This window comes from Neolamprologus brichardi, chromosome 14 (genome assembly GCF_056152115.1).
Source record: "Neolamprologus brichardi isolate AB-2024 chromosome 14, ASM5615211v1, whole genome shotgun sequence".
NCBI classification, from domain to species: Eukaryota; Metazoa; Chordata; class Actinopteri; order Cichliformes; family Cichlidae; genus Neolamprologus; species Neolamprologus brichardi.
Window position 1 is genome coordinate 28,397,572 of NC_142117.1, and position 14,066 is coordinate 28,411,637.

The 14,066-nt window shown below is 39.4% G+C and overlaps 2 protein-coding genes across 2 annotated transcripts in view; both read left to right on the forward strand.

Moving 5' to 3' along the window:
- The first annotated feature begins 43 nt into the window (after nucleotides 1-43).
- Nucleotides 44-3,718, forward strand: txndc17 (thioredoxin domain containing 17). The gene is made up of 4 exons (XM_006801540.3): nucleotides 44-484; nucleotides 2,133-2,214; nucleotides 3,262-3,337; nucleotides 3,449-3,718. Exons 1-4 carry the CDS (start codon nucleotides 340-342, stop codon nucleotides 3,515-3,517), a joined length of 372 nt encoding a protein of 123 aa, XP_006801603.1. The 5' UTR covers nucleotides 44-339; the 3' UTR covers nucleotides 3,518-3,718.
- A 1,262-nt stretch (nucleotides 3,719-4,980) lies between these two features.
- The window catches only part of nxn (nucleoredoxin), a 73,724-nt gene continuing 64,638 nt past the window's right edge, over nucleotides 4,981-14,066 (forward strand). The window contains exon 1 of the mRNA XM_006801539.3: nucleotides 4,981-5,480. Within this exon, the coding sequence (XP_006801602.1) occupies nucleotides 5,172-5,480 (309 nt within the window). The 5' untranslated portion in view covers nucleotides 4,981-5,171. The remainder of the gene's footprint in view (nucleotides 5,481-14,066) is intronic.

The window sequence follows — 14,066 nt, forward strand, 5'->3', positions numbered from 1 at the left end:
GCTTGTCAAAGAAGCCAAAAATCAACGCAAACGCTTTATAATAACGTGTGATAGAATAGGCATTCTCACTAAATATATCACATATGATCACATATGATATATCATATTTAAATACTGGAGAATAATTAGGTGTATAAATAAGAAAAAATATATTACAATGCGATTTCTTATAGCGGTTACTTTAAGAACTTTTTCCACAGACCGGAAGTAGGCGTCGACTTAAGAGTATTGCTACCAGGACCAAAGTTCAGAGAAGCCGCATTGATTATTACACTTGCCGCACGGGTTAAATTTAGCAGTTTAAATTTGTGCTTTGTCACATTAGCTTTGGTTAAAATAATGGCCCATTACGAAGAAGTAAATGTACACGGGTATGATGAATTCTGTCGGGCTGTGTCTGAGAGAAAAGGGAAGGATATTTTTGCATACTTTTCAGGGGATAAAGACGAGCAAGGAAAGAGCTGGTGTCCAGATTGTGTCAAAGGTAACCTCAGAAATCTTATACTTGGATATATTACGCAACTTACAGCCACAGCTACTATTCTAACTGTTTTGTCGTGACTTTTTTGGTCTTAAAGACTTTGATATTTAAATGCTGCTTCACTTAGCTTTGGCTACATTGTTAGTGATAGTGCACTCTTTTAATGGCATATTATATAGTAAAAGCATAGACATTAATCTGTCGTTATGTATTTAACGCAGTTTAGGTTTACATATAAGAAATTAGGTTTACTTAAGGATTTTACACTCACCTGCTTCTGTTTTGTACACAAGGTGATTTAAATACTGAAATACTGCACGGTTGTTGCTGTTGCCTGACGTGCTGGTCTGAGTGTTTCAGAAACTGCTGAACTTTGGGGATTTTGCTGCACAGCCAACTTTAAGGTTTACAGAGGATTAGGGGTAGTTTTCTGGGTGAAAATGATTTAGAATGGCCAAACTGCTTCGAGCTGATAGGAAGACAGCAGTAACTCAATTAACCACTTGTTATAGTTATAGAATGGAGAAGAGTATTTCTAAATTCACAACACATCAAAGCTGGAAGGGGATGGGCTACAGCAGCAGATGACCAGACTATGAACAGGAAAGGGAGTCTAGAATTCACACAGGCTCACCAAAATCAGGCAACAGAAGATTGAAAAATGTGTCCTGGTCAGAGTCTCAATTTCCTCTGTGGCATTCAGATCTTAGGGTCAGAATTTGACATAAAAAATGAAAGCAAGGATCCATCCTGTCTTGTATCAAAGGTTCGGGCTGATGGTGGTGTAATGCTGTGGAGGATATTTTCTTGGTACACTTTGGGTCCCGTAGTACCAGTTGAGTATCATTTAATCAGTGCACGTCCATCCCTTTATGACCACAGTGTACCCACCTTCTGGTTGCTGCTTCCTGCAGGACAATACACCATGTTACAAAGTTTAAATCATCTCGAACTGGTTTCTTGCATTTGACGCTGAGTTCACTGTACTCAAATCACCTTCCCCAATCGCCAGATGTCAATTCAACAGAGCACCATAAAATGTGATTAAATGAGAAATTTGCATCATGGATGTGCAACCTGCAAGTCTGGAGCAACTTTGTTATGCAGTCAATATGGACCAAAATCTCAGAGGGATGTTTTCAGCACCTTGTTGAATCTATGCCACAAAAAATAGTGAAGCTCTGTAGGCAAAAAGAGGGTCCAGCCCTGTGCTAGCAAGATCTACCTAATAAAGTAACCAGTGTATGTGCATTGAAATTACAGAATGTATATGTATGTATGTGGTTTAGTAAATCAGCTCTAATGATAAAATAAATATTTTGACTGATAAGCACATAAAAAAAAAAAATCTAACTTCATTTCTACACAAAAGTTTTAATTAACCAGGTGAAATTAAGAGTTTGGATATATTCTGTCTTTTTTGAATGTGACAGTGTTATTTAAATGTTATATAACAATTACATTTTTTCATAAATGTGATTGTTTTGGATGGAAAATTTGGCTAAAATGAAAAGGAAAGTAACGACATTGCTTATCGCTGTTGAGATTAGAACTATTGAAAAATAACAAGTCGAGTTCTTTCTTAGCATTTCTTTATCAAAATTGCATAAAGAGCATTTTGTGCTTCATCCTGTGACTTCTACCTTTCCAGCCGAGCCAGTTGTAAGAGGGCAGCTGAGTCACCTTCCGGAGGGCTCTGTTTTCATCTACTGCCAAGTTGGAGAAAGAGCCTAGTCAGTATTTTATGCTTCCTTTTTCCGGCATGTTGTGAGAAGCTGTTATTATTTCAAACTCTTTAGTCACACAAATGTCACGCGCTGTCACCACTATAGCACATCATCATTATTTCATGTTTACTTGTTGAGAATCACAGGTAGCCTGTCAATAAAAGGATTTTACTGTGGCAAAAAAGCTAAATAGTAACTGACTGAATCTCCATTGTAAAGTTATATAGAATTAAAAGATACATGAAACATGAGGTAATTTCATTGAAATTGAAACCGATCATTGTTCTGATCAGAATTGATATTTTTATTTTGTTCAGCTGACCACAGAGCCAGTTAAACATTTCTTCTTTGGTATAAAGTGCTGTGATATTTAACATCTTCCGATGAGGTCTCATTATCATGAGACCATATCATGAGACCATGAGTACATTCTGAACCTTTACATGCTTTTTATATTAGGAGACTTTAACTCTTTGCTACTTTTGCTATTTTCTTTGTTTGTTTGCTTTAACTAACCATACTACTTCTGTTTATGTTTTATTCTCTAATGTGAATTGTGTGTTATCATTGTGTATTGCATACATAAATCACTTTTGTAGTCTTATTGACCGCTCTAACCAACTCAAACCACTTTTATAAACACTAATGCACGTTAATGATATACTGAGTGCTGTTTGGGGGTTTATTATCTTGCTCAAAGACACTTTCACATGCGGTCTGGAAGAACCAGGAATGGAAACACTTCAGTAGTTAATTAAGTTTAACTTAACCTTTTAATTCTTCTGGAAGCAGTAAGGAAGCACAAATTTTATCTGCAGTGTGAGAAAGACAGAGTTGTTATTGACGACTGTTTACCGTTTCTGTTTAAACAGTATGCTGTGCAAATGTGCAATATCCGTTTTTGCTGTGATAAATTTTTTTTGCCTCCCAAGAGCCATTTGTTCACATGAATGCAAAAATGTGTTTCAATGCATAGTCCAAAGTGTTGTTATGTTATTAAATGTTGTACTGTTAAATTTTAAAAGCTTCCTAATAATGTCTTTCTCACTCCAGTTGGAAGGATCCAAAGAACGATTTCAAGGAGACACTGAAGTTGACTGGAGTTCCCACACTGCTGCGATATGGCACAGTAAGAATGCATTTACCTTTATTTGTTTATGTATTTATTTGTTTAATAAGGCAGTTAATATTGAATATTTCTGTAATGTTAAGCGTCGTTTCTGTGTAATCTTTGTTTCAGCCTCAGAAGTTGGTGGAAGAGGAATGTTTCAAAGCAGACCTGGTGAAGATGATGTTCACCGAGGACTGAGGAATACTGCGCTGCTTTCATCACTCAACTAAAGTTCAACATTTCAGCACTTTTCCCCCCCTAAATATAATTTAAAATGTGAAATATCTTCCACTTTGATTCTGATAGAAATCAGAATTTGTTTAAGTTTGCTCCTAAAACAGTACTGACTCGTTTAGGTATTTAAATAAATGCTGTAATGCCTATGAGATGCACGCTTTACTTGCTGTCTTAATGTTTTTTTTTTATTATTGTGACTATTGATTTCATTAATTTTGTTGTTGCAGTGGCTTTAAATGGAGTGACACTTATAGGAGTAATTCTCTGGGTTCCTCTTTTGATCTGTCACACATGTCTGACCATGTTTTTGTTGTGCTGTTGTGGGTGATGGACGTACATGGTAAAGTTCACATACACAATGTGTTTTAGTTGTTCTTCATCTTCTATGCAACTTCAAAATAGATGAAGCTGTGCCAGAACTTTTCACGAGTCATTCTATGGAAAATTAGTGAGTGTCACACCCTCAGAATCAGTAAATTTTTGTCATACAATAACTTTTGCATGTCTAATCAAGACACTGAATGTTCATATGTCATACTGCAAAAATAGTCCGAGATAGAGCTCGTCAAAGTGCAAGGATGATTTAAAATTTGGTGCTTTTTAGTTTTCCTTTATTTATTTTATTTTTTGTCACTCTGGAACACCCATAACATAACAGTTACATTAGCTAGCAACATCAGATCTTTCCAGGCTGAAAAGCGTGTTTAATCTATTAAAAAACTGGAACCAAATTCAATTTAAACCCACTCCATTTGTCAGAGCTAAAGCCAAAAGCTCTTTTTTGTTTCAGGATGATCAGTTAGTAGTTTAAATATTTCAACACAAACTTGATGTCAGAAACAGAAGAAAACATTGCTACTTTGGATGTTTTCCGTGTTTTCTGATCACTCACTGTAGCAAACGTAAATGGTAAAATTTTGGAATTACTTATTTTAAAGCTGTTGTAATTACGAATCAGCTGACTACGAGGGGATCAGATAGGTACTTTTCTGTGTGATGTGACTGACCCTTGTTTTCTTTTGTGAGGACTAGGTGGCAGCACATCCACAGGAGTTGAGTTTAGTCTCACCCCCAGTCTAAATACAAATGAGTAGAATTTAATTTACAGTTGTCTAAAGAAAATTAATCGACTCAAATTTAATGATGTTTGCAAACACAAGACTCTAATGCGATTCTGGAGGTCAATCCCGGAAAACCGCTGTTATTATTCTGAAAATTTAACAAAATTAAAAAAAACCCCATAAACTCGGAAATTAAAACAATTCAGCTGCAAGTGCAGCTTTTATTGCATTTGAAATCCATAAATTGATTAAAGTGGCTTCCTTACAAACAGAATGATAAATATTGTGACAAAAGTGTGTGCTTTTCTCTTAAAAGAGTGCAACCGCTGTTGCAGTCAGGGCGATTTAAGCGGAGCGCATTCCTGCACAGCGCTCGCACCGGAGGACGAGCAGCGGTGAACACAGAGACCGCAACGCCTCGCCGGGGCTGGGAGCTCACCTAAAACCTCAAATTGGAGGTGGAGGAAGTGCTGGGTGTCGCTTGAACATAGCGGTTACATGTACAGAGGTTTCGGCTGAGGGTAACGTTGTGTGTTCGAGGACTGTACGCTGCGATGTCGGAGTTTCTGGTGAGTCTACTCGGGGAGCGGCTCGTCAACAGCGAGAAAGCCGAGGTGGACGTGCAGTCTCTGGGCGCGAAGCTGTCCCTGGTCGGGCTCTTCTTCGGGTGCAGCCTGAACGCCCCGTGCAAGCAGTTCAACGGCAGCCTTTGCGAGTTTTACAGCAGGTTCAAAAAGACGTCTGAACATAAGGACAAATTGGAAATCGTCTTCATCTCGTCTGATCCGGATCAGAAACACTGGCAAGACTTTTTGCAGGAGATGCCATGGCCTGCGTTACCTTTCAAAGACAGACACAAAAAGGTAAGATGGGCAGCGGTGATGAAGAGCAGCAGCCGAAGCAGGGCTTAGTGTCTGAAGGGGGGGTTTCTGTGTTGTACATGGGTTGAAAGACCCTGGAAAAATAATTTAAAAAAACCCTACACATTTAGGCTATGTCTGCTTCTTCTGTCAGAGCACAGGTGTAGTTTTTAATTTGGGTCATGAATTAGGTTTGTCCTACATCGACTTATTTTAATCAGATTCATTCAAGTGGGACAAATGGGATCATCTTCAGATTCTCTGTGGAAATCTTGTAACTGGTATTCGTTATCGATAACACACAGCTATCACACACTAACGTGTGCGTACGTGTGTGTGTTTTTAAACTATAAAATCAGCTGTTTATTTTAACTGACATATACATGATTGAATTGTCAGTTTTTCCACAAAAATATGTAAGAAATGTTAACTGAAATGTGACTTTTAAAAACCACATTTCAACCATTTTAATTAAAAAAAAAAAGAAGAAGCAAACAAACAAAAATAAACACTTAGAGTAAAAGGATGGACTCTTGCCCTTTGACTTGATTTTTTATCAATATATCTTAAAAGTGCCAGTCTAGACATTTTTGAGTTATGAACAGGACAGATAACAGGCTTCTCTTCTTTTTGGTTCTTCACTTTGCACTGGCTCATATTTTGACCACAGAGTCATTGCAGAAGCATAGTTCCACTGATCATCACAGCAGTGTTGTTATTTTATATTCTATCATATTAGCCAGGGTGGCCTGTACACAGAGAAGGCCTGTTTTTTCATTTTACTATCATTTCATCTTTAGTTTTCCTTAATTTCCTAAGAGTGTCAGCAAAGCAGTGCTTTGAAGATTTCTGACTACTTTGATTTCCCTGACTTAGTAATTACTTTTATATTTGTAATGTTTGTGTACATTGAGAGGCTTAGGTGTGTATTTTGTGATGGATGTGTGGATTAAATTGCTTAATTTCTCTCTGTGTAAATGACTTTAAGCCAAAAAATAATAATTAGGGTGTTTTTTTTGTTTGTTTTTGAAGGAGTTTTATTATTTGGGATAAATATCCCCTTTTTTGTTAATTGCAAAAACTGACAGGAAAAAATGATTTATTCAAATATATTCTTCCTTTCCAAAAATAAAAATCTTATGGCTTATATATCATGGTAGAGGTTTGCTCTGTCAGTAAGTGCTATCTACAGCTCCAGAAAAAATAAATCCAAGTCTTAGAAAAATGGAATTGAGGACAATGTTGCATATGTCATGTGTGCACTGCAGAATGCCAGAGGGCCATGCCAGTGTCCAGTTTGCAGCACAGGTCTCATCCTTGCTGAATCTAAATGTAATTGCAGATGAGGCATAAACAAAGACACCATGCTCAGCTGCATTTGCATGGCATCAGTCAGGCGTGTCAGTGAATTCTGATGATGCTCACAAAGAAAAATGCTAGACTAGATAACAAATTGTCCAAATAAAGAGGTCTGTGACCATTTCTCTTTTTGTTGTTTTTTAAAAAAATATATTATTATTTTAAAGGTGAGGCCTGATGCCTATAAGAGGAAATATTTTTAGGAAAATCATACAGCAAAAACGATGTAATCTAGTTTAGCATCAGTCACGTCAGGCGGTGTGTACATAAAACCACGGTGGTCTAAAATGTTTAAAATCTGCTTCTTGTCCTAACAGTGCGCATTGGTTTTAGAAAAGACGTGCCTTGCTTAGCCATGTATAACCCTAACCTTTCTTTGTGACCACGAGGCATGACTTGGATTGAATCATTGTCTCGTAAATTCTTTCAAATTGCCAATGATGATTCCCGTTACACTTCATAATGAAGTCCAGACGTGAATAAGGTGCAGTGATGACAGGGGAGTGGGGGTTGTCTTGTTGTCTGGGGCGGAGCACGTCCACAGTGCCGTGTTATTGTGCTGTAACTCCAAGCGGAAAATATGTGTGGCATCAACATAAGCATTGTTCGTGCTCTAATTGGTGGTCTGTTTGCTGCCCAGACCTTGTGAGAATATTGCAGTACAGCTGTCTATCTCACTTTTGCAGAGGCCTGCAGTCTTCGTTCAGTTTGGGTTTCATCTCCACACATTCGTCATAATTCACTGTACTAACAGAGTCTTATAAATATGACTTTAGAAATGCGTAGAGCATTGTTATCTGTTCTCAGGCACTAGTTAATTTGTGATTCGTGCATGCTGGCATCCAAGTTATATTATAGCATTACAGGGTGGTTTTCCTGCCTTCACTTACACAGCAGTCTCTTTTCCATTTAATCAGATGTTTATCTTCAGAGGATCTGGCAGCATGTTTTTGTTCAGAAATGGCTCATTTCCCTTTCTCTTCTGGGTTTTCTTGGTGTAATCAGTTGAGCTCTGATAGATGGTTAATTAATCTGCAGCTCTATTGATTATAGACTGAATGTCTCCCCCCCCCCAAAAAAAAAAAAAAAATTCCAACACAAGGATTACATGGTGTTCTTTGTCATGCACGGAGGCACACCGAATATATTTGGTTGAATAAAATAAGCCTCAACTTGTTCCGAGGGAATTTTAAATGGATTCCATTCACTCTTTTTCTTACTTTTCTTTTTTTTGCCAAAAAGTGTTTTTTGGACTAATTGAAAAATAAACAGCAAATAATGAGGAGATTCAATGATAATGAAAATAATTGCAGCCATAATTAGCAGCCTATTGTGTGGGGATTTATGTGCTTTGATTAAACAGAAGGTGGTCAGCTGAGGACTCAAATGCAACAATTTTTCTTTGTTTTAGTTTTTATTAGTTGTGTCTGATTCGAGTGCGAGAATCACATTTTGCAGGTCAGGCGGTGTGAAGTTAGCTGGCGGTGAAATGGGGGCAATTTGAAAAAACTCTCATTTGGCTCTGAGTAACACAGGAAGATCGCCTGCTCGTGATGTGCCAGAACATCTGAACGACTACATCACAGTACTATTTGTACCATAGACAGGCACAGGCAGACCTAATGGGTGAGTGATGTTGACTCAGTGGTGGGCTCTGTTGATGTTGTGGGTCTGTGGAGACTAAGTGGCCCTCTCAGCCCTCCATTCCGGTTTGTTTTTGACGTGATGCAGGCGGAACTCATCTCCTAGCGAAGGATGCAATTTTTCTTCAGCCCTGTCTTTCAGAGCCATCTAACCCACCTCAGAATCTCCAATTGTACTTTCCCTCCTCCTCCTCCTCCTCTCTGCTTCCACTCCTCTGCCTTGTACTGACTTGGCTCCTTCCCTCTCTCTGGAGGCTCTCCCCTTTTCTTTTACTTAGGACTTATCCAGGCCTTCCCGTTGCAGGAAATGTTTGTTATTTAATCAAGAAAGGATAATATTCCTGATTAAATGCAGAAAGTAAAGAAAGTCTTCTGCCAGTCTTTATTTAATCTGTCCTTGGAGAGAATAAGGTGAAACTGTCATGTTGTTCTGGTGGTTTCGTAATATGAATGTACTGAGAAGTGTAATTGGCCATTATATCTTGGTACCAAATGAATGAATTTAATTTTGCTCTCCCCTCATGTGCGTGTCTGCTTTTTATAAAGGTTACGCTCGGGTCAGTTATACACTGCATAATTGTTTCTGCTTTGTTTGATAAGCTTTGTTTGAGCTGGTGGTCAAGCTACGGGTTCACAACACAGTTTCTAAACAGCACAGAGGACTCTCCACTTGTGCTCGTTTTGAGAGACCCTCGAGTAGCGAGTTCTTAGTGAATGGATGTCTGCTGTTGTTCAGAGATGGCCAGCTGTCTGACTTGCTGGCACTGCCTTACATGGACTTGTGCACCAGCAGCAGCAGAGAGACAGAGAGTTGCATGTAAATGAATTGAAGCCATGGCCAAAGTGATCTGAGAATCCAACTTTACTAAAGGGGGAGAACAAGCTGAGATGCTGCCAGAGTCGTTCCTGCAGGAGTGAGAGGGGGGAGGATCACATCGCAGGGAGAGAAAGGCCTCTTGTTCGACTCCTCCTGGTCGGCGGTTCTGCTGTGTGGCTGGCCCCTGAGGCAGGACGCCCGCTCGCTCGGCTCGCAGCCAGGGGCGAAGGGTGCAAGGAGCTTCAGAGTGGGGCTAAGGACACCTTTCATCAGTATGTCAGTGGTCTGGTGAAAACTGAATTGCACCCTGCCCATCATGCATCTTTCACTGTAACCAAAGAAGTGGCTTGAAAGAGTGGTTTGAACTGTTTTATCTGCAGGTGGTAATCCTCTGTTCTTGATCAGCTTTGCCTTTGGTTTCTGTGGCTTTGTGTTGTAGAGGTCTTCTGTTTTGGTCTGGGTTAATACTGGGACATTTTTGTGGCTTCTGTGATGTGGAAAATTCGCAGCGGAGAGACCGTGAGAGTTAAATGTCAGATTTAGAGATGTATTCCTCACAAATTTTGGCCCAGTCTTCCTGAACAGCTTGGCATACAATACATGAAACGGCTTATAAACTGACCTAAACTTGTACTATAAGTGAAAGCAAAAGGCCATCACTAAATGTGTCAAGATGTGTCAAACTCAAAGATGACTTACACAAAAACTAAAAAACAACACAGATGGAACAAATGTGAGAAGGTTGATAAAAGTGTCTGCACATTGCCTTGCCTAATCCGTACTTCTCAGATTTCTTCATTAGAGGTTTTAGTACGTGGTAGGGCTGGGCTATATCATACCGTTCACGGTAATACCGGTGTAATTTTGGGCAACGATAGGAAAATGAAATATCGCGATAGAATATGGGTAAAACGCGCATGCGCAGTGTCTATGTTTATATAAGCACATGACGGCGACACAGAATGAGAAGAGCGAAAGTGGATTGTTGAAGGAAACGGATAAACCAGAATTGGTTTGTAAAAATGCTGCAATTTCAGTGGTGTGGAACTGGTTTAGCTTTCGTCCATCAGATACACAACAAAGCACTATTTTTTGGTAGCGCATGCTAGCGGGCCGTCGTTATTACTGTGTTGTTTGGAAAATATGGCACACTTAAAATCAATCCTTTGATTTTTCTGAAAATCGACAGTGCCCCTTATAATCCCGTGTGCCTTATGTATGAATTCTGGTTGTGTTTACTGACCTCGAAACGATTTCATGTGGTACATGGCGCTCGAAAATCTGTCAAATGTTTTAGTATGACTTTGCTAAACTAGGAAGCCGCACCACTTGATGGCTTGTCGGAGCATTACGGCTGTTGTAGGGAGGAGCCTCGCGGAGTGATACGTACTGTGCTTCAACATAATATTATCGTATTATGTGTGTAACCTCTTTTTAAGTTTTGTGGATATTATACATGATTATGCTGAAGATATGTCGGCCAGTTTCCACTGGAAATGCCTTTTGGTTAAACTGTCAGCAAGGAATTTGCACTGTTACATTTTTATATAACTTTAATGCACATAAAAAAAAACAGCTGCTTGTTTAAGTGAAAATACATTGATGGGGTTTTTTTGCACTAATAAGTTGTGGAGTTGTAAAGCATTTTGTCTAGTGTCAATTATATAGTCAGTTATCATTATCGCAAATTATCAAATGTATATCGTGATAAATAGTTTTGGTCATATCGCCCTGCTCTAGTACGTGGTATGAAGTTGGCTATGGAATTAAAGTGAATGAGCTGATCCTTACTTTAAAACATTTCACCTGTGTAGGTTGCACGACCAAATCTTAAAATCAGTTACACTCCCCGAGAGAGTTTAATTGATAATTTTTGTGGAATATAAAGCCGGAGAGAGTTTTTAAGAGCAGAAACCTCTAATCTTCACACTGGTTCTTGGCATTTTTTTTCTTATACATTCAGATTTCTGACATCTAAAAATATAGTGATACCTAGCTTCATGCACAGAGTGTTTACTTCTCCAATATGGTTCATGGCTCAGGGGTCTGACACTGACATTATGCTGGAAGATAACGGTGATTTTGTCTAAATTGCATGAAAGAGCACAATTACCTCATTCATCAGGCATTAATTTAATCACAATGTGCAGTTTGAACTTCAGCTGTACTTGCTTTCAGTCTTTTATTTCTGTTTCTGTCAGCACAACAGCTTTAAGCTTTTTATTTTATTGATTTATTTATTTTACATTTTGGTAAATAACTTATGGCGTGTTTCTGTAATATAATTCAAATGCAGTTCTCACCATTTGGTTTGGCCCCGTTTCTGACCACAAACTGACCTTGGAGAAACTGTTACCTTGACTCCGGCTGTAAGTGTGCATGTCTGGCTGTAGAGCTGTACTTTAATGAGACTCCATTGTCCTGCAGCTGTGAGGCCTTGCTCCTGTGCGCCATGTTTGACAAAAGCTTATGTAAAGAATGTGCGCAGACACCTGCTCCACTGAAGCCGTTCAGGGCCACGGGGCATGGAAATTGTGTGTTTGGACCCGGGATACTCAGCAGTGCCAACTGTTACTTCTCACAGCACCGAGCTTGTATTACTGTCTCCTTTCACTGCCCATTGTGGCCTCTTTACTTGGAGAGCTGTAATATTATGAGAGGCGACAATGGAGATTTCATCAGAGGTGAAGTTGAGTGGCTTAAGTTACCCAAGTGAGAGTTTGGCGAACAGTCGCATTATGTGTCTCGTAAAACTCTTTTCCCCCTTGCAACTCTATCTGTTTTTACTTCCGTTATCTACCCGTTCAGTGACAACACACAATGGCTGTAAGGCTGCGACCTCTGACTGTGGTCCATGAACCACTGAAACGATACTCTGAGACTGACTTTTCCTCTTTGTCCCGCGTTCTCCGGCTGGATCGCTAGTGGACGGTGTGTGGTTTTCAGCCAGGATTTTCCAAAGTGGAGTGACGTTAAAGATAATAGACGTGGCTAATGTGTTCACCACAGTGTCTGCTGTAGCTCTCTATGAGAACAACAGATGATTCATTTAGCCCTGTACGTTATCCCAAAACCACCCTATTTGTGACATATACTAGTAGAATAATCCAAACCGATGCAGCAGAAAGTTCAGCATGCATCACTCAAAATTAATTTTGGGTTCCACTGATGACAGCAAAGCGGCTTAGACCGAACTCTTTTCCATGGGAATAATCAGATGGTTGTTACTTCAACGGGTGAAGCCACCATCATCTGTTATGGTTTATTGCTGCTGTATCAGAGTTTGTTCTCCTTTTCTCTGAGCTGAGAGCGTTTCATGGATGGGTTGGCTTGCCCGGACCCTCCCCCCAGTCAATCCTCCGGTCTGTAATTGCCCCGCACCGCAGCTCAGCAGCCCTTTCCAACATAATAACAGCATAGCCGCCCCAGGGGCATCCTGCCATCCAGAGCTGTCCTTTGTCTTGCTGTTATCTCTCCTAGATTGAATGTTGGCTCTTTGTGATTTCTCAGTTTTCCCCTCTACATTTCCAGTGATCATATTTCCTGAGCTAAATTAAAAAGATGCATTTATGGTTTCGAAATTTGGGCCGTGTAGGATTGCTACAAATTTTCATCGTCACCACTAACAAACAATAAAATCTATCTCATGTAGGATATCTGTTGCATCGGTGAGACGGGATGCTGATTTGATGTAAATTTATTCATAGTTTTAAAATTTCTGGCATGACAAGTTTCCCTCTGGACGATAGCCTTTTCACTTCCATGTGACCGCCACCCTGTTTCCCCGGTTGTGTGCACTGTTGTGTGTACTCGCAAGCTGTAAACCCCCTCCTGTCTGTGGTATTTTCATTCAAGTGTAAGTGTTCCTGCAGCTCCTGCTGCTGTCTGTAAAGAAGCTCGTCGTACAAAGAGACCCAGTGTCTCAGCATGTAGCATGGCACGCTGGCATCAGCTCTGCTTTCTCGCCCGGTTTAGCTGTTGCATGCGGCAAGTGCATGCATTTATTTATTTATTTTTAAATCTCACATACGAAGCATTCCCTCTGACAAAGTTAAGAAAGGGTATGTTGAATTCTGACAGCGGCAGGCTGTTGCTTAACTAGAAATTTTAATCAATTCCATTTATGTACTTGCAATTACAGCTGGTCTATGAAATAGTTGTAGAAAAGCTCAAACAGTAGAAACAACATCCGAGAGCAGCAAGCATCAGTTAGGATTGCAATTTGATGTCTAACCAGTTGAAATAAGTTATTGATTTAAATTGTTAAAACGATTACCTAAAAGTTCAGAAAAACAGTTGCTGCATAAAATATTGTAAAGTGAAGACAGGACCAGAAATGATGACCACTTCTTCCTCTGTATTCTTATGGGCTTTGTGGGATTCCTAATGCTGCATGACAGAAGACAGAGTAGCATCCAGCTCTTTGAGAAGTTTGAAAGATGAATTTCCTGTAAGACAAGGCCAATGCAGTGCATCTCATTTTATTGCCTGTCATTGCAATAACAGAGTAGGATTTTAATATTGTGGATTGATTTGTGAGGCAGACCCTTTTAAAGTTAAAGCTCTTTTGGCTTTTGAATTATTCTTTTAACTTAACACTGCATTCTCTGCATTTTAGATTTTCTTTTTTCATATAAGAACATTTAAACATTTTGGAGATCTGTTCATTTGCTTTCTGACTTGAGTATAGATGAGAAGATCAATACTGCTCTAATATTTGCATGGTCAACATGGAGCTGTTATTATACTGGAGCACAAAGATTAGAAAAC

What these genes read in the sequence shown, in the direction of transcription:
- txndc17 (XM_006801540.3), top strand. Translation starts at nt 340, where the DNA reads ATGGCCCATTACGAAGAAGTAAATGTACACGGGTATGATGAATTCTGT. An exon ending in GTGTCCAGATTGTGTCAAAG is followed by an intron (nt 485 to 2,132) that starts GTAACCTCAGAA and finishes CTACCTTTCCAG; the next exon opens with CCGAGCCAGTTGTAAGAGGG. An exon ending in CACTGCTGCGATATGGCACA is followed by an intron (nt 3,338 to 3,448) that starts GTAAGAATGCAT and finishes TCTTTGTTTCAG; the next exon opens with CCTCAGAAGTTGGTGGAAGA.